Below are 24,380 nucleotides of genomic sequence, written 5' to 3'. Positions count from 1 at the left end.
CTCAAAGTAAACACTGTCTGACCCTGTCCCACTCAACGGAAACACTGTCTGACCCTGTCCGACACTCAATGTAAACACTGTCTGACCCTGTCCCACTCAACGTAAACACTGTCTGACCCTGTCCGACACTCAATGTAAACACTGTCTGACCCCGTCCCACTCAATGTAAACACTGTCTGATCCTGTCCCACTCAATGCAAACACTGTCTGACCCCGTCCCACTCAATGTAAACACTGTCTGACCCCGTCCCACTCAACGTAAACACTGTCTGACCCTGTCCCACTCAATGTAAACACGGCATGACCCCGTCGCACTCAATGTAAACACGGCATGACCCCGTCCCACTCAATGTAAACACGGCGTGACCCCGTCCCACTCAATGTAAACACGGCGTGACCCCGTCCCATTCAATGTAAACACTGTCTGACCCCGTCCCACTCAATGTAAACACTGTCTGACCACGTCCCACTAAATGTAAACACTGTCTGACCCTGTCCCGCTCAAAGTAAACACTGTCTGACCCCGTCCCGCTCAACGTAAACACTGTCTGACCCTGTCCGACACTCAATGTAAACACTGTCTGACCCCGTCCCACTCAACGTAAACCCTGTCTGATCCCGTCCGACGAAATGTAAACACGGCGCGACCCCATCCCGCTCAACGTAAATAGGGTGCGACCCCGTCCCACTCAATGTAAACACTGTCTGACCCCGTCCCACTCAATGCAAACACTGTCTGACCCCGTCCCACTCAATGTAAACACTGTCTGACCCCGTCCCACTCAACGTAAACACTGTCTGCCCCTGTCCGACTCAATGTAAACACGGCTCGACCCCGTCCCACTCAATGTAAACACTGTCCGACCCCGTCCCACTCAATGTAAACACGGCGTGACCCCATCCCACTCAATGTAAACACGGCGTGACCCCGTCCCATTCAATGTAAACACTGTCTGACCCCGTCCCACTCAATGTCAACACTGTCTGACCCCGTCCCACTAAATGTAAACACTGTCTGACCCCGTCCCACTCAAAGTAAACACTGTCTGACCCTGTCCCACTCAACGTAAACACTGTCTGACCCTGTCCGACACTCAATGTAAACACTGTCTGACCCCGTCCCACTCAAAGTAAACACAGTCTGACCCTGTCCCACTCAACGTAAACCCTGTCTGACCCCGTCCGACGAAATGTAAACACGGCGCGACCCCATCCCGCTCAACGTAAATAGGGTGCGACCCCGTCCCACTCAATGTAAACACTGTCTGACCCCGTCCCACTCAATGCAAACACTGTCTGACCCCGTCCCACTCAATGTAAACACTGTCTGACCCCGTCCCACTCAACGTAAACACTGTCTGACCCTGTCCGACTCAATGTAAACACGGCTCGACCCCGTCCCACTCAATGCAAACACTGTCTGACCCTGTCCCACTCAACGTAAACCCTGTCTGACCCCGTCCCACTCAATGTAAACACGGCATGACCCCGTCGCACTCAATGTAAACACGGCATGACCCCGTCCCACTCAATGTAAACACGGCGTGACCCCATCCCACTCAATGTAAACACGGCGTGACCCCGTCCCATTCAATGTAAACACTGTCTGACCCCGTCCCACTCAATGTAAACACTGTCTGACCCCGTCCCACTCAATGTAAACACTGTCTGACCCCGTCCCACTCAAAGTAAACACTGTCTGACCCTGTCCCACTCAACGTAAACACTGTCTGACCCTGTCCGACACTCAATGTAAACACTGTCTGACCCCGTCCCACTCAATGTAAACACTGTCTGATCCTGTCCCACTCAACGTAAACACTGTCTGACCCTGTCCCACTCAACGTAAACACTGTCTGACCCTGTCCGACACTCAATGTAAACACTGTCTGACCCCGTCCCACTCAATGTAAACACAGTCTGACCCTGTCCCACTCAACGTAAACCCTGTCTGACCCCGTCCGACGAAATGTAAACACGGCGCGACCCCATCCCGCTCAACGTAAATAGGGTGCGACCCTGTCCCACTCAACGTAAACACTGTCTGACCCTGTCCGACACTCAATGTAAACACTGTCTGACCCTGTCCCACTCAACGTAAACACTGTCTGACCCTGTCCGACACTCAATGTAAACACTGTCTGACCCCGTCCCACTCAATGTAAACACTGTCTGATCCTGTCCCACTCAACGTAAACACAGTCTGACCCTGTCCCACTCAACGTAAACCTTGTCTGACCCCGTCTGACGAAATGTAAACACGGCGCGACCCCATCCCGCTCAACGTAAATAGGGTGCGACCCCGTCCCACTCAATGTAAACACTGTCTGACCCCGTCCCACTCAATGCAAACACTGTCTGACCCCGTCCCACTCAATGTAAACACTGTCTGACCCCGTCCCACTCAACGTAAACACTGTCTGACCCCATCCCACTCAATGCAAACACTGTCTGACCCCGTCCCACTCAATGCAAACACTGTCTGACCCCGTCCCACTCAATGTAAACACTGTCTGACCCCGTCCCACTCAACGTAAACACTGTCTGACCCCGTCGCACTCAATGTAAACACGGCATGACCCCGTCCCACTCAATGTAAACACGGCGTGACCCCGTCCCACTCAATGTAAACACGGCGTGACCCCGTCCCATTCAATGTAAACACTGTCTGACCCCGTCCCACTCAATGTAAACACTGTCTGACCCCGTCCCACTAAATGTAAACACTGTCTGACCCCGTCCCGCTCAAAGTAAACACTGTCTGACCCCGTCCCGCTCAACGTAAACACTGTCTGACCCTGTCCGACACTCAATGTAAACACTGTCTGACCCCGTCCCACTCAACGTAAACCCTGTCTGATCCCGTCCGACGAAATGTAAACACGGCGCGACCCCATCCCGCTCAACGTAAATAGGGTGCGACCCCGTCCCACTCAATGTAAACACTGTCTGACCCCGTCCCACTCAATGCAAACACTGTCTGACCCCGTCCCACTCAATGTAAACACTGTCTGACCCCGTCCCACTCAACGTAAACACTGTCTGCCCCTGTCCGACTCAATGTAAACACGGCTCGACCCCGTCCCACTCAATGTAAACACTGTCCGACCCCGTCCCACTCAATGTAAACACGGCATGACCCCGTCGCACTCAATGTAAACACGGCATGACCCCGTCGCACTCAATGTAAACACGGCATGACCCCGTCGCACTCAATGTAAACACGGCATGACCCCGTCCCACTCAATGTAAACACGGCGTGACCCCATCCCACTCAATGTAAACACGGCGTGATCCCGTCCCATTCAATGTAAACACTGTCTGACCCCGTCCCACTCAATGTCAACACTGTCTGACCCCGTCCCACTAAATGTAAACACTGTCTGACCCCGTCCCACTCAAAGTAAACACTGTCTGACCCTGTCCCACTCAACGTAAACACTGTCTGACCCTGTCCGACACTCAATGTAAACACTGTCTGACCCCGTCCCACTCAAAGTAAACACTGTCTGACCCTGTCCCACTCAACGTAAACACTGTCTGACCCTGTCCGACACTCAATGTAAACACTGTCTGACCCCGTCCCACTCAATGTAAACACTGTCTGATCCTGTCCCACTCAACGTAAACACAGTCTGACCCTGTCCCACTCAACGTAAACCCTGTCTGACCCCGTCCGACGAAATGTAAACACGGCGCGACCCCATCCCGCTCAACGTAAATAGGGTGCGACCCCGTCCCACTCAATGTAAACACTGTCTGACCCCGTCCCACTCAATGCAAACACTGTCTGACCCCGTCCCACTCAATGTAAACACTGTCTGACCCCGTCCCACTCAACGTAAACACTGTCTGACCCTGTCCGACTCAATGTAAACACGGCTCGACCCCGTCCCACTCAATGCAAACACTGTCTGACCCTGTCCCACTCAACGTAAACCCTGTCTGACCCCGTCCCACTCAATGTAAACACGGCATGACCCCGTCGCACTCAATGTAAACACGGCATGACCCCGTCCCACTCAATGTAAACACGGCGTGACCCCATCCCACTCAATGTAAACACGGCGTGACCCCGTCCCATTCAATGTGAACACTGTCTGACCCCGTCCCACTCAATGTAAACACTGTCTGACCCCGTCCCACTCAATGTAAACACTGTCTGACCCCGTCCCACTCAAAGTAAACACTGTCTGACCCTGTCCCACTCAACGTAAACACTGTCTGACCCTGTCCGACACTCAATGTAAACACTGTCTGACCCCGTCCCACTCAATGTAAACACTGTCTGATCCTGTCCCACTCAACGTAAACACAGTCTGACCCTGTCCGACGAAATGTAAACACGGCGCGACCCCATCCCGCTCAACGTAAATAGGGTGCGACCCCGTCCCACTCAATGTAAACACTGTCTGACCCCGTCCCACTCAATGCAAACACTGTCTGACCCCGTCCCACTCAATGTAAACACGGCATGACCCCGTCGCACTCAATGTAAACACGGCATGACCCCGTCCCACTCAATGTAAACACAGTCTGACCCTGTCCCACTCAACGTAAACACTGTCTGACCCTGTCCGACTCAATGTGAACACGGCTTGACCCCGTCGCACTCAATGTAAACACTGTCTGACCCAGTCCCGCTCAATGTAAAGACTGTCCGACCCTGTCCCACTCAACGTAAACACTGTCTGACCCCGTCCCATTTAATGTAAACACGGCGCGACCCCGTCCCGCTCAACGTAAACACTGTCTGACCCCGTCCCACTCAAAGTAAACACTGACTGACCCTGTCCCACTCAATGTAAACACTGTCTGACCCTGTCCCACTCAATGTAAACACTGTCTGACCCCGTCCCACTCAATGTAAACACTGTCTGACCCCGTCCCACTCAATGTAAACACTGTCTAACCCCGTCCCACTCAATGTAAACACGGCATGACCCCGTCCCACTTAATGTGAACACGGCATGACCCCGTCCCACTCAATGTAAACACGGCGTGACCCCATCCCACTCAATGTAAGCACTGTCTGACCCTGTCCCACTCAATGTAAACACTGTCTGACCCCGTCCCACTCACTGTAAACACTGTCTGACCCTGTCCCACTCACTGTAAACACTGTCTGACCCTGTCCCACTCAATGTAAACACTGTCTGATCCTGTCCCACTCAATGTAAACACTGTCTGACCCTGTCCCACTCACCGTAAACACTGTCTGACCCGGTCCCACTCAATGTGAACACTGTCTGACCCTGTCCCACTCACCGTAAACACTGTCTGACCCGGTCCCACTCAATGTAAACACTGTCTGACCCTGTCCCACTCAATGTAAACACTGTCTGACCCTGTCCCACTCAACGTAAACACTCTGACACTGTCCCACTCAATGTAAACACTGTCTGACCCCGTCCGACTCAATGTAAACACTGTCTGACCCCGTCCCACTCACCGTAAACACTGTCTGACCCCGTCCGACTCAATGTAAACACTGTCTGACCCCGTCCGACTCAATGTAAACACGGCGCGACCCCGTCCCGCTCAACGTCAACACTGTCTGACGCCGTCCCACTCAATGTAAACACTGTCTGACACTGTCCCACTCAACGTAAACACTGTCTGACCATGTCCGACTCAATATAAACACTGTCTGACCCTGTCCCACTCAATGTAAACACTGTCTGAACCTGTCCCACTCAATGTAAACACTGTCTGACCCTGTCCCACTCAATGTAAACACTGTCTGACCCTGTCCGACTCAACGTAAACACTGTCTAACCCTGTCCCACTCAATGTAAACACTGTCTGATCCTGTCCGACTCACTGTAAACACTGTCTGACCCTGTCCCACTCAATGTAGACACTGTCTGACCCTGTCCCACTCAAGGTAGACACTGCCTGACCCTGTCCCACTCAAGGTAAACACTGTCTGACCCTGTCCCACTGAACGTAAACACTGTCTGACCCTGTCCCACCCAATGTAAACACTGTCTGACCCTGTCTAACTCAATGTAAACACTGTGCGACCCCATTTATTCAACACTATGTTGCTGTCAAACTCAGTTTAAATCCGTGCAGTGCTCTCCAACTCAATGTAAACATTGTGCGACCCTGTCTAACTCCACCTCAACACACTATTTATACAAATCTCTCCAAAAGAAGGTAATGTCTGAAAAGCCATCACTGTATACATAGATATTGCCACTGTAATAAGTCTCCAAAATTGTCTAAGAAAAGGCTTAGGGTATTTCAATACATTGCGTTCACTGCTCCTGCACAATCCAGGAGAAGATTACACAATGCCCTGTCCAGTCTGCTCATGGACTGACTGTCCATCCATTGTTCAGCCATATGATTCTTTCTCTGTATAACCCAATATAAGTACAGCCCACCCACGGACATCTCAACCCAGAAACCATCCATTCCTCAACCACCCAACATACGCACAACTCAACCCAAAGACTATCTGCGGCAGTGAAATCTCAGTCCAAGGTCCGTCTACTCGAGACAACTCAATCCATGGTCTGTCCGTCTCGAATACAATTCAATGCAAAAGCTGTCCATCTCAATGTGATCTGTACGCCCCCCACCAAATCCACATGAAGACAACCTCCCTATTCAGCACACCACAGGCACAGCTGCCTGTCCCAGTACGACACATCGACAGTTGTCTGTTCCTGTAAACTGAACATACAGGCTGTCGTCCCTGCACCTGGCGATGGACGGCGAGGGGAGGGAACGCGAGGGAAAACCTCCCCTTAGCCCCCGTGCAGTGAGGGCAGTCCCGTAGTATCACATCTCTGTCAAAGAAAACCCAATGCCCCCAAACAAACCCGGCGAGACTCCTGGGTTACAGCCTGTCCTCTTCCTCCTCCCCAGGATCCTGGGGATGCCCTCAGCCTCATCCCTAAGGGTTTATCACTGTCTATCCTAGCCACATTGGGGGCGCGGGGGGGTCGCACGCAGCACCGGATGGTCCCCCCGCGCACCAGAGACCGGTCCCGGGGCTGACGGCCTTGAGGAGAGAGTGGGGAATGAGGAGAATGAGGGGCAGAGTGAGAGAGGGAAGAGTGGGGGGGGGGGGGGAAGAGAGTGGAGGTGTGGGGGGGGGGGGGGGGGGGAGTGGAGAGGTGTGGCGGGGGGGGGGGGGGAGTGGAGAGGGAGGGGGGATTGGGGTGAGGCGGAGGGGGAGTGATTGAGGGGGGAAAGTGAGGGCGAGTGTGGGAGGGGTGGGGAGCGGGGGGGAGGGAAGAGGAGTGGGGGGGGAGGGAAGAGGAGTGGGGGGGGAGGGAAGAGGAGTGGGGGGGGAGGGAGGGCAATGATTGAGGGGGTGTAGGGGGGATGAGGTGGGGGGAGGAGAGTGAGGAGGTATTGGGGGATGAGGGGGAGATGATTGAGGAGGCAGTGAGGGGGGAGAGTGAGGGAGTATTGGGGGGGAAGAGGTGAGGTGAGGGTGAGAGGTGAGGTGAGGCGAGGGAAGTGAAGTTGAGGGGAGCGTGAGGATGAGTGAGGGGAGTGGTGAGGTGAGGGGAGTGAAGGTGAGGGGGATAAGGGTCAGGGGAGTGAGAGGGAGATGATTGAGGGGGAGAGTGAGGGAGTTTTGGGGGGGGGATGAGGTGAGAGTGAGGGTGAGTGGAGTGAGGGGATGAGGTGAGGGGAGTGAGAGGGTGAGTGGAGTGAGGGGATGAGGGTGAGGGGAGGATGATGAGGGTGAGGGGGGATGAGGGTGAGCGGAGGATGATGAGGGTGAGGGGAGTGAGGGGATGAGGTGAGTGGAGTGAGGGGAGTGAGAGGGTGAGTGGAGTGGGGGGATGAGGGTGAGGGGAGTGAGGGGGATGAGGGTGAGTGGAGTGAGGGGATGAGGGTGAGGGGAGGATGATGAGGGTGAGGGGAGGATAATGAGGGTGAGGGGAGTGAGGGGATGAGGTGAGTGGAGTGAGGGGAGTGAGAGGGTGAGTGGAGTGGGGGGATGAGGGTGAGGGGAGTGAGGGGGATGAGGGTGAGGGGAGTGAGGGGGATGAGGGTGAGGGGAGTGAGGGGGATGAGGGTGAGGGGAGTGAGGGGGATGAGGGTGAGGGGATGAGGGTGAGGGGAGTGAGGGGGATGAGGGTGAGGGGAGTGAGGCGGATGAGGTGAGTGGAGTGAGGGGGTGAGGGTGAGGGGATGAGGTGAGTGGAGTGAGGGGAGTGAGAGGGTGAGTGGAGTGAGGGGGATGAGGGTGAGGGGAGTGAGGGGGATGAGGGTGAGTGGAGTGAGGGGATGAGGGTGAGGGGAGGATGATGAGGGTGAGGGGAGTGAGGGGATGAGGTGAGTGGAGTGAGGGGGAGTGAGAGGGTGAGGGGAGTGAGGGGGATGAGGGTGAGGGGAGTGAGGGGGTGAGGGTGAGGGGGTGAGGGTGAGGGGATGAGGTGAGTTTTCCGCGGCCTGTCACCCTCCCCCTGTGATTCCCCGGGAGTGAGTCCCCTCCCCTCTCCCTCTCCCTCTCCCTCCCTCCCTCCCTCTCCCTCCCCCTCTCCCCCTCTCCCCCTCCTCACCTGCCGTGAAACCAGTCCTGACAGAGATCGCACTCGATCATGAAGCGGGTCACGTCATACGGCAAACGGCACAAACAGTAAACGGGCACCGACGCCATCTTCAGCGGGGCCGCGCGCTCCCCCCGCCCGCCCGCCGCGCGCGCGCCCGCCCCGCGCTCCGCACTTTCCACACACCCGGGGGGGGGGGGGGAACCTCCACCTCCACCTCCCGCAACAACTCCGTCCGCCCCCCCTCAAAAAAAATCCCCGCAATATCCCCCCGGCCCAAATATTAATAAAACTCAAACTAATCCACAAAACGCTCCGTTCCCAGCCGCACTTTCGTCACAAACTCTCCCCCTCCTCCTCCCACACAACGCTCCGATTCGCAGCGGTACTTTCGACACACCTTGACGTTTCAGCGATCGACGCCCGCTTCGCTTCCCCTTCCCCCGCTTTCTCACCACCCGCCCCCCCCCCCCCCCGGGAGATTTTTTAAAAATTATTATTATTTACTTTTTAAAACCGGATTTTTTTTTTTCAATCGCTCGATTCCCGCCGACATTTTCCTTCAGCTTCGGCTCAATCTCGGGATTCCCGTCGGTACTTTCGACACTACAGTGTCCCTCCCCCTCCCCCCCCCCACCACCAAAAGGACCGGGAGGTTATTTTCTTTACGCGTTAAATTATTATTATTTTTTTCCCCCGTTCAGTCGGTAAGCGTGTCTTTTATTTTATTTTATCTTTTTTCTTCTTCACGCTTCCATTCCGACCGCAGATTCGTCGAGGGATTTGGAGCCCAGGTTGGGGTTTCCTCATTAAAGTGGACTTTGCTGCAACGGACGGCGGAGGATTGGTCGGACTTTTAACATCTTTTATAGAATAATGCAGTTGTCTTTTTCATTGGTTATCTATAGAATGGCCAGTTATGTTAAACTTGTGTATAACCTTGGTTAGACCACACTTGGAGCACTGTGCACAGTTCTGGTCTCCATATACCTTGGTTAGACCACACTTGGAGCACTGTGCACAGTTCTGGTCTCCATGTACCTTGGTTAGACCACACTTGGAGCACTGTGCACAGTCCTAGTCTCCATATACCCTGGTTAGACCACACTTGGAGCACTGTGCACAGTCCTAGTCTCCATATACCCTGGTTAGACCACACTTGGAGCACTGTGTACAGTTCTGGTCTCCATATACCTTGGTTAGACCACACTTGGAGCACTGTGTACAGTTCTGGTCTCCATATACCTTGGTTAGACCACACTTGGAGCACTGTGCACAGTCCTAGTCTCCATATACCTTGGTTAGACCACACTTGGAGCACTGTGCGCAGTTCTGGTCTCCATATACCTTGGTTAGACCACACTTGGAGCACTGTGTACAGTTCTGGTCTCCATATACCTTGGTTAGAACACACTTGGAGCACTGTGCACAGTCCTAGTCTCCATATACCTTGGTTAGACCACACTTGGAGCACTGTGCACAGTTCTGGTCTCCATATTCCTTGGTTAGACCACACTTGGAGCACTGTGCACAGTTCTGGTCTCCATATTCCTTGGTTAGACCACACTTGGAGCACTGAGCACAGTTCTGGTCTCCATATACCTCGGTTAGACCACACTTGGAGCACTGTGCACAGTCCTGGTCTCCATATACCTCGGTTAGACCACACGTGGAGCACTGTGCACAGTTCTGGTCTCCATATACCTCGGTTAGACCACATTTGGAGCACTGTGCACAGTCCTGGTCTCCATATACCTTGGTTAGACCACACTTGGAGCACTGTGCACAGTCCTGGTCTCTATATACCTTGGTTAGACCACACTTGGAGCACTGTGCACAGTCCTGGTCTCCATATACCTCGGTTAGACCACACTTGGAGCACTGTGCACAGTTCTGGTCTCCATATACCTTGGTTAGACCACACTTGGAGCACTGTGCACAGTCCTGGTCTCCATATACCTCGGTTAGACCACACTTGGAGCACTGTGCACAGTTCTGGTCTCCATATACCTCGGTTAGACCACACTTGGAGCACTGTGCACAGTTCTGGTCTCCATATACCTCGGTTAGACCACACTTGGAGCACTGTGCGCAGTTCTGGTCCCCATATACCTTGGTTAGGCCACACTTGGAGCACTGTGCGCAGTTCTGGTCTCCATATACCTTGGTTAGACCACACTTGGAGCACTGTGCGCAGTTCTGGTCTCCATATACCTCGGTTAGACCACACTTGGAGCACTGTGCGCAGTTCTGGTCTCCATATACCTCGGTTAGACCACACTTGGAGCACTGTGCGCAGTTCTGGTCTCCATATACCTCGGTTGGACCACACTTGGAGCACTGTGCGCAGTTCTGGTCTCCATGTACCTCGGTTGGACCACACTTGGAGCACTGTGCGCAGTTCTGGTCTCCATGTACCTCGGTTGGACCACACTTGGAGCACTGTGCGCAGTTCTGGTCTCCATGTACCTCGGTTGGACCACACTTGGAGCACTGTGCGCAGTTCTGGTCTCCATATACCTCGGTTGGACCACACTTGGAGCACTGTGAGCAGTTCTGGTCTCCATATACCTTGGTTAGACCACACTTGGAGCACTGTGCACAGTTCTGGTCTCCGTACTATAAAAAGGATATAGAGGCACTGGAGAAGGTGCAAAAAAGATTCACAAGGATGATACCAGAACTGAGAAGTCTTTAAAATTATGAAGGAGTTTGATAGGGTCGACGTAGAAAAGATGTTTCCAATCGTGTGGGGAGTCCGAAAACTAGGGGTCATAAATATAAGACAGTCAGTAATAAATCCAATCGGGAATTCAGGAGAAACTTCTTTACCCAGAGAGCGGTGAGAATGTGGAACTCGCTCCCACAGGGAGTGGTTGAGGCGAATAGCGTAGATGGATTTTAAGGGGAAGCTTGATAAACACATGAGGGAGAAAGGAATAGAAGGATAGGGTGAGATGAAGAGGGGAGGGAGGAGGCTCGTGTGGAGCATGAACGCCTGCATAGACCAGATGGGCCGAATGGCCTGTTTCTATGCTGTGAAGTTCTATGTAATGTTCAATGTGACTCACATTACTTTATCAAAAATCTGGAATTTAGAACACTTTTGATACAGCAATTGGGCCAAATAACGTAAATTATAAGTTTATGCAATTGATTTACGGTTTAAATATTTTTATTAAATTAGTATGAATCCTTAACGCTTGCATTTTTTGAAAGAAAGTTTGTCGTTATTGTTCGACGTTTCATCTGCGCATCCAGCATGGGCACGACGGGCCGAACGGCCTCCTTCTATGCTGTAAGATTCTATGGTCAGACAAATCTGACAGGAATTTAACTGTCGGATTGTTTTTACATTTATCTATGTTTTGGAGTGTTTGAAGTCTGGGAGGAGCTCCACAGTCTGCAGATCCTGGTTAACAACAACTTGCATTTATACTGGACCTTTAACGGAGTAAAACGGCCCGAGGTGCCTCACAGGAGCGTAAATCAGACAAAATCTGACACCGAGCCACGTAAGGAGATATTAGGACAGGTGACCAAAAGCTTGATCAAAGAGGTCGGTTTTAAGGAGCATCTTAAGGGAGGAGAGAGGGGCGGAGAGGTTTAGAGAGCGAATTCCAGAGCTTAGGGCCGAGGCAGCTGAAAGCTCGGCCGCCAACGGTGGAGCGATGGAAATCAGAGATGCGCAAGAGGCCAGAATTGGAGGAGCGCAGAGATCTGGGAGGGTCGTAGGGACTGGAGGAGGTTACAGAGATAGGGAGGGGGAGCGAGGGCCATGGAGGGATTTGAAACCAAGGATGAGGATTTTAAAATTATTTAACGGGCAGCAGTTTATATCTCGCCCCCCCATTATTTATTATCTAATAATTTTAAATGAACAAAATTCAGTTCAGCAATCTTGATGAATTTATCAGTAGTTTTATTCAAATCAACAGATTCATTTGCCAATCTGAGCGCGTTCAGATTCACATCAGCACTTTCCAAACGACACAAAATTCAGTGCGTGCTGGCAGGAAGAGATGATTTTGATTTGTTCAGATCTTCAGGGAAAACGGAGCGCAAAAGAAAGAAATCACACCGAACATTTTATTCACATTAACGTTGAAGGAAAACCAAGTCTTGAATTTTATTCGCAGCAGCACATTCAGCACTCGGAGGTCCAGGGGATAGCACAGAAACAGGCCATTCAGCCCAACTGAAGGGTCTGGCCACTTGCCCTGTGGGAAGATGGCGTACCGGGAGGGTGGATATGCTTTGGAGGTGTGGGGGGGGGGGGGGGGCGGGGGTCTCCTTTTCAGAGGACAGAGGCCGCAGCCTGCTCAATCTTTCCTGATCGTTGCGTCCTCTCAATTCTGGTACCATCCCTGTAAATCTTTTCTGCACTTTCTCCTTTGTGGAGACCAGAACTGCACACGTTACTCCACCCGTGTTCAAACCAAGGATCTACATAAATTTAACATTACTTCCCTGCTTTTGCACTCTGTAGCTCTCGGAATGAACCCCGTTGCTTTGTTTGCATTCTTTATGGCCCCATCAACTTGGGTTGACAGTAAAATCTGAATTGCTAACTTCTTCACATTATCAATCTGGGAGGAAAAATATTTTTCCCTCCTAAAAGGGAAGTGGTGTGTAGTTTATTAAATTGTTTTCAATCAACAGTCCGGCCCATAACTAGAGTGGGGGGGGGCGAGTAACAGTGACTTCAGTGAGTAATTTGGAAGCTGTGAAACCCTTTGAGACGTTGTGAGGGACACGAACAGGCTGTGGCCAAATGAGTGCGTTCTTTCTCAAAACTGACTAAAAGACTTTAGATATGTTTTTACATTATTCTAATACAGAACAGCTGATATAAACTGTTTGCTCGCAAATCCTCTCTTTTCCTCTCAATGACGATAACATGGGAGAGGATGAATTTCAGGGCCGAAGACATTGTACTGTAAGGATAGGCATATAGATGATTGAATAAATAATCCGGTCCAATAATATGGAGCTAAAAGGATTGTTAGCTAAGGGTCATAAAAACACCCAGGAGCTTTTGAATCCAGCAGGAACGAGACCATAATGGTATATAAAAAAAGAGATCAAACATTTCACTCAGTAGGAATTTGCCTGCTTTCAAGATCAGGCTTGAATTAATTTATGCTCGCGATTTCCCCTAGAAGTTCCCCGCTGAGGTAGTTTTAGATGCGGGGCTAAAGATGAGTGTTTTGAAGCAAGAATAAATTGTTAATTCCCAGACATATTACCGTCTCTAACTTTACGAATCTGTTAAAAGGGTAAGGAATTACCCCAACATTGACTTCCTGGGCTGTGTGCTCGGCTCCCTCTCCCTGCTCTGTAACTGGGTCCTGCAGATTTCTTCCCCGCGGGGCGAGTTACAGAAGCGTCAGACAGGATGTGGTCTCCTGGCAAAGGTGCAAATCCATACCGCAAAACCCAAAGTCGATTAGGGAGGGGGGTGGGGGGTGAAGTCTGGAAAATTCCTCTCCGAGCCCTGGAAACTAGTCCAGGAGAGCCCATCGACCATGACTTATATTAGTCGGTACCTACCTCTTGTAATGCTGCAATCCCGGTCCCTTCTGGCAGCCAGCCCAGCTCTCTCTCAAAAGGTACGGAGAGAACCTACAAACGTAGGTTTAGTGGAAAAAAAAAGGACTTGCATTGCATTTCTACAGTGCCCTTCATCGCCCCAGGACGTCCCAAAGCACTTCAAAAGTACTGCGTTGGCTGTTAGTGAAGTGTGGTCACTGTTGTAATGTGGGAAACGCAGCAGCCAATTTGCTCACAGCAAGATCCCACAAACACTAATGAGATAAATGACTTGATAGTCTGTGTTTTTTTAGTGATGTTGGTTGAGGGATAAACATTGGCCCCAGGACACCGGGGAGAACTCCCCCTGCTCCTCCTCTTATAATGGCTGTGGGATCTTTTCCATCCACCTGAGGGCAGACGGGGCCCTCGGTTTAACGTCTCATCTGAAAGACGGCACCTCGACGGCCGCGGCGCTCCTCGGTGCCGCCCCCCTCCCTCAGTAGTGTTGAAGGTGAAGATTGGCCAGGACCCGGGAAGAATCAGAGAGCAGCGGCGAGAGGACCCATTGGTTCAAGGGACCGGGAACACTCGATTGTCGGGAATCCCGCCGACATTACAGTAAGACAGCACCACGGTTTTATACTAAAAGAATAGACTTTTTATTAATTAAGCACTGTAAGTATCTTTCACCCTCATACAGCACACCATGATCCTTCAACATCTAATCGATTCCCCTCACAGTTTGCCCTTCAGAGAAAAAAAATCACTTATTTTCAACGTAACATCGATACGATTACTAAATAGCAGTTGAGATAGAGGGTTTGTTTTTTTCAGGGGGGGGTGAAAGGGTTGCACCTCACATTGTTCACTAATGTGTGACAAAGAGCTTTTTTTGGGGGGAAGAGTTGGTCAAGGGGAAGAAGCACAGGGAGGGGGAAAAAAATAATCATTTCAAAAATAACCATGGGAATAATTTCACCTCACAAAACGTTTATATGGGTACGCAGATAGAAATAAACGCGGAGAAGTGGGGGGGGGGGGGGGGAAAAAGAGAAAGAAATAACAGCTGTTTTTTTTTTTTCCTTTTTAATAAAAGGCGACTAATAGCCATATTCAAGCCTACGCGTCTTGGGGGAAGAGAAAACCCCAAGAGGAAATAAAATATAGGAAACCGGGGGGCGGGAGATTTAAAAATTGAAAACATCGCTAGCTCGTTGATTGGGGTTAACGGGGTCGGAGGGAGGAGGGAATCATCGATGCAAGTAATGCTTTCTGTTACAGCAAAAAAAAAGTGTGTGTTGACACCGTACTGGAGAGAACGGGACAATATCAAATAGTTTACTAAAACAGTAACAAGTCAAACAAACAGGAGCGCAAAGGATATACATGTGGGATTAACTTTTTTTTTGTTGGTTTTTAATATATATCTTTAGAAAAGAAAAAAATCTACGCCGACTTCAAATTTGTCTTTTTTTTATATATCTTGTGTAAATTAAAAGTAGTCGATATCCATGTGTGTATTTCATTTAACCGGATAGTATAGTTATTAAAAGCAATTCAGCTATCTTGTGAACTTCACTGCCCGCCCGTTAATATGAAATTTTATAAAATATACCAGTAAAGAATCACAGGGCTCCAGTCTCCGAATACTTCGATTTTTTTTTTTAATTATCGCTGTCGCCAATCTCGTAGAATCGTAGAGCAGAAGGAGGCCATTCTGCCCATCGTGCCCGTGCCGGCTCTTTGAAAGAGCTGTCCAATTAGTCCCTCTTTCCCCATAGCTCTGCAAGTATTTCCCCCCCCCCCCCCCACCTTGTCAAGGATAGACCGATTCCCTTTTGGAAGTTAAAAAGGAATTTCTTCAGACTTCTTTTTAAAAAAAAATCCAATTTTTTCTTAAACCCCCGTTCCCTCGCTTCTTTAGAAAAAAAAATATCCGCTGGGCCTCCTGGCCCCCCACGTGACGACGGACTTGTCAAGGGTGCTGGAAACTTGTTTCTCTTGTTGCCTGAGCAGAGTCTGGAGCCCTCTGGTCCTTCGTAAAGAAATGTTAAAAAAAAAATAAACACACACGCCTCAATCTCCATTTGAGAGAAGAGAGAGAGAGAGAGAGGGTGTCAGCATGCATATTAGTGACGCACTCTAAGAACCAACCAAACTATTAGTGTGCTTAATAGCAAGTTCATGTCGGAAGAGGAAATCATTATTTTGGTTGTCTCTCGTTTGCTGTTGTGCTTCTAGCTTTACAGCATGACTTATTTTGACCAGAAATAATTGTTATATTTAAAAAAAATAAAATCACATCAGTTATTCTGAAGAAATCTCCTCTTTGTGCCTTCGAGCTAACTTCGTGGAGAGAGAGAGAGAGAGAAACAAAACGGCGCCTTACTCGCGGCGTAAGAGTGACTTAAGTCCGGCCGGCACCTACTTCCAGGACTGTCACCAGTCCATTAAAGAGGTGGGTCACTTGTACAGTTACAGGCGGGTTTGTGAAATTCTCACAGTGCGTCCGCATTAAGTTCTGAACCACCTCAGCCCCAGACTATTCCAGATGCTGTCCTGCCAAACTTGTCTGTTTTGAGCTGTACAACATTGGGGTACAGTACTGGTGGGTACAGGTCTGTTACTGTATAATGGGTACAGTACTGGTGGGTACAGGTCTGTTACTGTATAATGGGTACAGTACTGGTGGGTAAAGGTCTGTTACTGTATAACACGGGTACAGTACTGGTGGGTACAGGTCTGTTACTGTATAATGGGTACAGTACTGGTGGGTAAAGGTCTGTTACTGTATAACACGGGTACAGTACTGGTGGGTACAGGTCTGTTACTGTATAATGGGTACAGTACTGGTGGGTACAGGTCTGTTACTGTATAACACGGGTACAGTACTGGTGGGTATAGGTCTGTTACTGTATAACACGGGTACAGTACTGGTGGGTATAGGTCTGTTACTGTATAACACGGATACAGTACTGGTGGGTACAGGTCTGTTTTGTATAACACGGGTACAGTACTGGTGGGTACAGGTCTGTTACTGTATAATGGGTACAGCTGTTAGTGTATAACGGGTACAGTACTAGTGGGCACAGTTCTGTTACTGTATAACATGGGTACAGGTCTGTTACTGTATAACATGGGTACAGGTCTGTTATTGTATAACAGGTACAGTTCTGCCACAGTATAACATGGGTACAGTTACTGGTGGGTACAGGTCTGTTACTGTATAACATGGGTACAGGTCTGCCACAGTATAACGGGCACAGTTCTGATACTGTATAACACGGGTACAGGTCCGTCACTGGCGGGTGACAAATTGAGAGCTATCACACAAGTGTATTGCACATCGAGAGAGACAGGTATGTATAGTGAGGGAGTCTGCTGACAACACTGTATAAACACTTGCATACAATGTACACATCGGGAAATTGTAAGAGACTGGAAACAGGTGGAGAGTTAGTGATTGGATGGTTTCACCCCAGAAACACCCGCGTGAAGAGGGGCAAACACTGACCGCAGCCCCAACACGGAGAGTTTTGATTCTATTTTGCTTTCACCCCAAAATCAGGGAGGGAGGCGAGAAGGTGCAGATGCAATGTGGGCTCACAGCACCCCCCACCCCCTTAATTCGTTCGTCTGGGTGGGGAGGGGGGAGAAGTTTGGACTTTTTTTTGGGGGGGGGGGGGGGGGGGAGGAGGGAAGGTACGCCGAGGGGGCCGGCCAATCCTACCACACCCCCTCCCCAGACAAACAGAGAGGGAGGGACACGCCTGAATCCAGCGAACCTGCCTTAACTGCAGAGGGAGAGAAAAAAAAAATCTACTCTCCTGGTGTGTGAGGATTGAATGTAGTTCTGAAGGGAGGGCAGAGGGGGGCTACGTAAAGCTGGGTTCCCAGTGCCAGCACTTACCCACCTGCCCAAGTTAGCCGTGTTTGTTGTGCTGGGCCATTCCACAATCGCAGAACAAATCCAAAATGTTTATATCTTTTTCTTAAAAAAAAGGGAAGACGCAATCACTTAATTGGCCCTTTCGGTCAGCCCGCAGTATCAAAGGATTCTGGTTTACGTTATCGAGCTTAAAATGGACGAACGTGGTTGGAGTCTTTCTCCCCTATGCTACTTTGTTTTAACCCGGGGAGAGGGGGGGGGTTGGGAGGATGAGACCAGGGTGAGGAACTCCTTCCCAGTTTGGCTCTCCCGCTCCCCCCCACCAATACGGGCCTGGGTTCTTTTAAACCTGCTTTCATCACCCCTCCCTGTAGATCACGTGGTTTTGAGTGGGGAGGGGCGTGGCTAGGAACAGGAGGGAGGCCGTTCAGCCCCTCGAGCCTGTTCCGCCATTCAATTCGATCGTGGCTCATCTGTGTCTTCACTCCATCTCCCCGCCTTGATCCCGTAACCCTGAATCCCCTTACCCAACAAAAATCTAGCAGTCTCAGTTTTGAAATTTTCAATTGACCCCCCAGCCTCGACAGCTTTTGGGAGGGTGAATTCCAGACTCCCCCTCCCCTTTGTGTGAGGAAGTGCTTCCTGACATCACCCCTGAACGGCCGGGCTCTAATTTTACGTTATATCGTTGGTCTTGGAAGCGAAAGGAAGTTTTAATCTATTTACTCGGTCTGCTCCTGTGACGTGACGGAGAGGGCGATACTTTCATACCGTCCGTTTGGACTGTAAAAGCCCTCCCCCCTCCACCCAAACTTGGGGGAAGGGAGGGTCCTGGAGGAGAGACGATAAGAGAGTGGGTGCGGTGCAGTGGGGTGGGGTGGGGTGAGGAGGGAGGGCCAGCCCTGAAGGAAATGATAGAGCGGAGTTACAGTATACTGTTGTCAAAAAAGACGTGCGAATGAGGGAACTTACAAAAACGTTGTCAACAAGCTGAAGCTTGCCTGCGTGCGTGTTTTGCGTGTCCCGTGCCTGTGTGTGCGTGCGCCTCTCGCGTGCCTGTGCGTGCGGCGGGAGGACTTGGATGCCAATACTTGCTGTTGACTCCAGCCAAAGGGGGGGGGGGGTACTGGCCGTCTGCACTCAGTGGTGACTCCAGCATGTCCGTGATCATCAATAAGGAACGTCTTTCTTTTCTTTGAAAAGAGAGTTGGAAAGTTATCTTCTCGGCTGTCGGATCTGGTCAGTCCCTCGGGTGGTTCGCTCGAGAGGCTGCAACGTCTTCCACCACCAGGCGTCCTCACCGAGCTGGACATCGTCCAGGCCCCTCTCGTGGCAGGAAATGGAGTTTGCAACCATTGCAGTTCACTCCACGGGTCGACAGGACTTTTACACAGGTCAGGATCTCCAGAGAAACTGGGCCTCAGACTTGTTTTAAACAAAACATCCACATGTACAAGGAGCTGTTTTTTTTTTTTTGCCTTTTAGCAGAAGGCTGGTATTGGTACCTGACAACGGGTTAAACGGGGTACTGAGCACCAAAAGCCCAGCCTTTACCCTGCTGCTGATTCTCGAAAGGTCTCGTCTGGTGTCATTTCCACTCGAGTGGATTGTTTTTTTTTAAAAAAAAAGCAAAGCCAAAAAAAATGCCGATCTTGGTACGGGTCCAACTATAACTGATATGAGGGGTGAGGGGGCTCGTCGCGGGAATATAGTGTTTTACGAAGGTTTTGGCGGGGTGGGGGTGACCAGATCGAACAGAGGAACCCAATTCCCACTCGGGATGTTTCAATCAGACCCCCACAAGTGTCTGGTATGTTCCTCCCCCCCCCCCCACCCCGCGAAGTCTGGAAGTTGAAACTCACACCTGGTGACTTTGGCACGGTATTCCCACTTCCCCAAGTCTGTTGGGGGGGGGCTAGGAAAGAGAGAAAGGGGGCAGGAGCGGGGGTTCCCCGCCCCGGTAAGGTCGGAGAGAGAGTCGGGATTCGATCCCTCCGGCTCGGGGGGAGTCTTGCCCACCCACCTCCGCCCCCCGACACCCTCTTAAAATGCCAGGTTGTCCTGGTGGGACACGGGACTGTAAAGGACAAGTGTGGATGTAAAGGTCCGATTTTCAGTGGGCTTATTTGGTATTGGGGGGGGGGGGGGGGGGGGGGGAGTGGAAGATTTCGGAGTTGGGGGGGGGGGTAGGAGAAGGAGACAGATTCTCCCGTATCTCCCCTCCCCCCGGAGAAGAAATCCGGAGCCGAGAATCCCCCTTTGCCGGGCACGTCCTAATCTTGGATCACTTCCCTACGGCTCGGCAGACTGCCAGCGGTGACTCGAGGGCGGGCACTTTCCACGGCCACTGGCGACCTGGGGGGGGGGGGGGGGGGGGAGGAGAGAAACGCCACCTCGGGCCTTCCGGGCCGAAGCCTGCAAAAACCCACTCACTCGGAACAGGGCAGGCCGGGGTGGGGAGAGGTGAGGGGTCCCCCCTGCCCCCCCCCCCCCCCCCCCCATTTTCATTTTGTGGTTGGATCTCTGTCTCGATTTTCGTGCCTCTGCGCGTCCGTTTATATTAAAAAAAAACTTACACACACACACACACACATACGGGCAATCACGATTCGTCCAGTAAAACCCCCCTCCCACTATCATTGGCCGAGTTTTTTTTTTTGGGGGGGGGGGTGGGGGGGGGGGGGGGGGGGGGGGGTCGGGGAGGTTAAATAGACTCCTCGCTTCAAGAAATCGTCCAGACACCGAGCCTGGGGCTTCTAAGAGTCCGCGCGCAGCGTCCTCAGGTCACGCCAACCTTCGTCGCGCCTCAAAGTCCCTAAGACAGGGTTACGTTCGGATACCTGCAGCAACTAAACTCCTCCTCCTCCCCGTCCATCTGAAGGGTTAAAGGTTCTTTTTCTCGTCTTGCGTTAAAATCATGATCTCGGGACTTTAAAAAGATACAATTTCCCCCTCCCGCCCTCCCTCCCGCTTTTTTTTTTTAAAAGAAATCTCACTTATATCAGTCGTACACAAACAGTGCACAAACGCTCTTGGTATCGAGCAGACCAAAAAATAAATTAATCTGCTGCTTCTTTCCGACATTCAAGCCCCTTCACAAGGCCATTCAAAAAGATTCTTTTTTTTCCAAAAAAGAAAAACATTAAAAAGAAAAAACACATGTATGCGATTAAGTTTGGGCTTCTCTGCGAAGAGTCACGTCGCAGGTCAGGGCGGGTTACGGCTGCGGATCGGAGCTCTGCCCTGGGCTGCTGGCTCCCCCACCCCTCTCCCCCACGCGTTCTGACGTTAGGGAGTGGGGCCCCGACCGTCAGAAACGCACGCAGTTGGTTAACTTTCGAAAGTAAAGTAAACGGTTTCTCCGCCCCGGGACTGCAGTTATACTGAAACCCGAGCGCCGAGACACCGTGTCCCCCCCCCCGCAGGCGGTCTCGGTGTTCGCCTGGCTTCAGTGCAGTCAGCGGCCCGTTTCCCCTAGTTATACTGACGGCTGTGCGTTGATGCAAAACGGATTCGGGGGGTGGGGGGTTTGCAAAAAGATTATACTTTTTAAGTTGGGACTTTAAGCGTGAAACTAAACTGAACGTTTGCGAATAAGACAGAACAAACGTCGCTACTTCGAAGTAACGAGGAAAAGGCGAGAGATGTTTCATTAGAACAGCACGATGGGTACACGGAGGAGGGGCTGGAACGCCAGTGGTTGGAGGGTCCCAGCTGGGGCTCTGACCCGGCTTTGCTGCTACGGACGGACTTGCTGTTCGTCTGCGGCACTTCTTCTCGTTTCAGATGCCCAGGGGCCGAGACAGATTCGCCAGCGTCTCTCGCCGGCGGGCGGCAGGCCCGAGTCGGGAGGGCGCAGGCTGGAGAGGGATCGGAAAGCACGGGGGTGGGGGGCACAGTAGGATAAACCAGACAGTGATGGGACGAATGGAGGGGCCCTGGGTGAACAGCTCTCTTTGCTTGGGAGGGGGGAGGGTGGGGGTGGAGAAAGAGACAGGGCGTCCCCTCCCATCCCCCTACTTACCCCGGGGCGCCCCCCTCCCATCCCCCTACTACCCCGGGGCGCCCCCCTCCATCCCCCTACTACCCGGGGCGTCCCCCTCCCATCCCCCTACTACCCCGGGGCGTCCCCCTCCCATCCCCCTACTACCCCGGGGCATCCCCTCCCATCCCCCTACTACCCCGGGGCGTCCCCCCTCCATCCCCCTACTACCCCGGGGCGTCCCCCTCCCATCCCCCTACTACCCCCGGGTGCCCCCCTCCCATCCCCCTACCCCGGGGCGCCCCCCTCCCATCCCCTTACTACCCCGGGGCGCCCCCCTCCCATCCCCCTACTACCCCCGGGGCGTCCCCCTCACATCCCCCTACTACCCCGGGGCGCCCCCCCTCCCATCCCCCTACCCCGGGGCTCCTCCTCCCATTCCCTTACTACCCCGGGGCGGCCCCCCTCCAATCCCCCTACCCCGGGGCGCCCCCCCTCCCATCCCCCTACCCCGGGGCGCCCCCCTCCCATCCCCCTACCCCGGGGCGCCCCCCTCCCATCCCCCTACCCCGGGGCGCCCCCTCCCATTCCCTTACTACCCCGGGGCGTCCCCCTCCAATCCCCCTACTACCCCGGGGCGCCCCCTCCCATCCCCCTACCCCGGGGCGCCCCCTCCCATTCCCTTACTACCCCGGGGCGCCCCCCCTCCCATCCCCCTACCCCGGGGCGCCCCCCTCCCATTCCCCTACCCCGGGGCTCCTCCTCCCATCCCCCTACTACCCCGGGGCGTCCCCCTCCCATCCCCCTACTACCCCGGGGCGTCCCCTCCCATCCCCTACTACCCCGGGGCGTCCCCCTCCCATCCCCCTTACTACCATGGGGCGTCCCCTCCCATCCCCCTACTACCCCGGGGCGCCCCCCTCCCCATCCCCCCTTACTACCATGGGGCGTCCCCTCCCATCCCCCTACCCCGGGGCGCCCCGCTCCCATCCCCCTACTAACCCCGGGGCGTCCCCCTCCCATCCCCCTACCCCGGGGCGCCCCCTCCCATTCCCCTACTACCCCGGGGCGCCCCCCTCCATCCCCCCTACTACCCCGGGGCGCCCCGCTCCCATTCCCCTACCCCGGGGCTCCTCCTCCCATCCCCTTACTACCCGGGGCGCCCCCCCTCCCATCCCCCTACCCCGGGGCGCCCCCCTCCCATTCCCCTACTACCCCGGGGCGCCCCCTCCCATTCCCCTACTACCCCGGGGCGCCCCCCTCCCATTCCCCTACTACCCCGGGGCGCCCCCTCCATTCCCCTACTACCCCGGGGCGCCCCCTCCCATTCCCCTACTACCCCGGGGCGCCCCCCTCCCATTCCCCTACTACCCCGGGGCGCCCCCCTCCCATCCCCCTACTACCCCGGGGCGTCCCCTCCCATCCCCCTACTACCCCGGGGCGCCCCGCTCCCATTCCCCTACCCCGGGGCTCCTCCTCCCATCCCCTTACTACCCCGGGGCGCCCCCCTCCCATCCCCCTACCCCGGGGCGCCCCCTCCCATTCCCCTACTACCCCGGGGCGCCCCCTCCCATTCCCCTACTACCCCGGGGCGCCCCCTCCCATTCCCCTACTACCCCGGGGCGCCCCCCTCCCATCCCCCTACTACCCCGGGGCGCCCCCTCCCTCCCACCTCCCTACCCCGGGGCGCCCCCCTCCCATCCCCCTACTACCCCCGGGGCGTCCCCCTCCCATCCCCCTACTACCCCGGGGCGTCCCCCCTCCCATCCCCCTACTACCCCGGGGTGCCCCCCTCCCATCCCCCTACCCCGGGGCGCCCCCCTCCCATCCCCTTACTACCCCGGGGCGCCCCCCTCCCATTCCCCTACTACCCCGGGGCGTCCCCCTCCCATTCCCCTACTACCCCGGGGCGCCCCCTCCCATTCCCCTACCCGGGGCTCCTCCTCCCATCCCCTTACTACCCCGGGGCGCCCCCCTCCCATCCCCCTACTACCCCGGGGCGCCCCCTCCCATTCCCCTACCCCGGGGCTCCTCCTCCCATCCCCTTACTACCCCGGGGCGCCCCCCTCCCATCCCCTTTACTTCCAGGGCAGTTTGTTGGGAGATTTCAGTTTAGCCGGTAGAGTTTTGGTGATCACGGGGCGTGCTAAAGGAGCAGAGTTCTCTGAGTTGCAATGGTCACAGTCGGCATTAAATCTCACCCGCAGTTACCTCGTTAATCTAATCGCCTTCCCCTCCCTATCACCCCTTGCAAACCAACCCGAGGAGGGGGAGAGAGAGAGAGAGAGAGAGAGAGACATATATATATATATAGACAGATATAATACATAAAAGAAAGAAGTGGATTACGAAAGCTCAAAGTGGGGGGACGAGGGGGGGTCGCCGTGGAAATTATCCGACGTTTACCTGTGATCGGAAACATGTATTTTTCTTTTTTTTTTTCTTTTTTCTA

The 24,380-nt window shown here is 53.3% G+C and overlaps 1 protein-coding gene across 1 annotated transcript in view; it reads right to left on the bottom strand.

Moving 5' to 3' along the window:
• Window positions 1-8,661, bottom strand: part of LOC137306835 (histone lysine demethylase PHF8-like) — a 41,594-nt gene extending 32,933 nt beyond the window's left edge. Inside the window, exon 1 of the mRNA XM_067976233.1 lies at window positions 8,535-8,661. Within this exon, the coding sequence (XP_067832334.1) occupies window positions 8,535-8,632 (98 nt within the window). The 5' untranslated portion in view covers window positions 8,633-8,661. The remainder of the gene's footprint in view (window positions 1-8,534) is intronic.
• Window positions 8,662-24,380: the final 15,719 nt, after the last annotated feature.

This window comes from Heptranchias perlo, chromosome 45 (genome assembly GCF_035084215.1).
Source record: "Heptranchias perlo isolate sHepPer1 chromosome 45, sHepPer1.hap1, whole genome shotgun sequence".
Taxonomy (NCBI): domain Eukaryota; kingdom Metazoa; phylum Chordata; class Chondrichthyes; order Hexanchiformes; family Hexanchidae; genus Heptranchias; species Heptranchias perlo.
The sequence above is the reverse complement of the archived record's forward strand: the minus strand, read 5'-3'. Positions and strand labels throughout refer to the sequence as shown.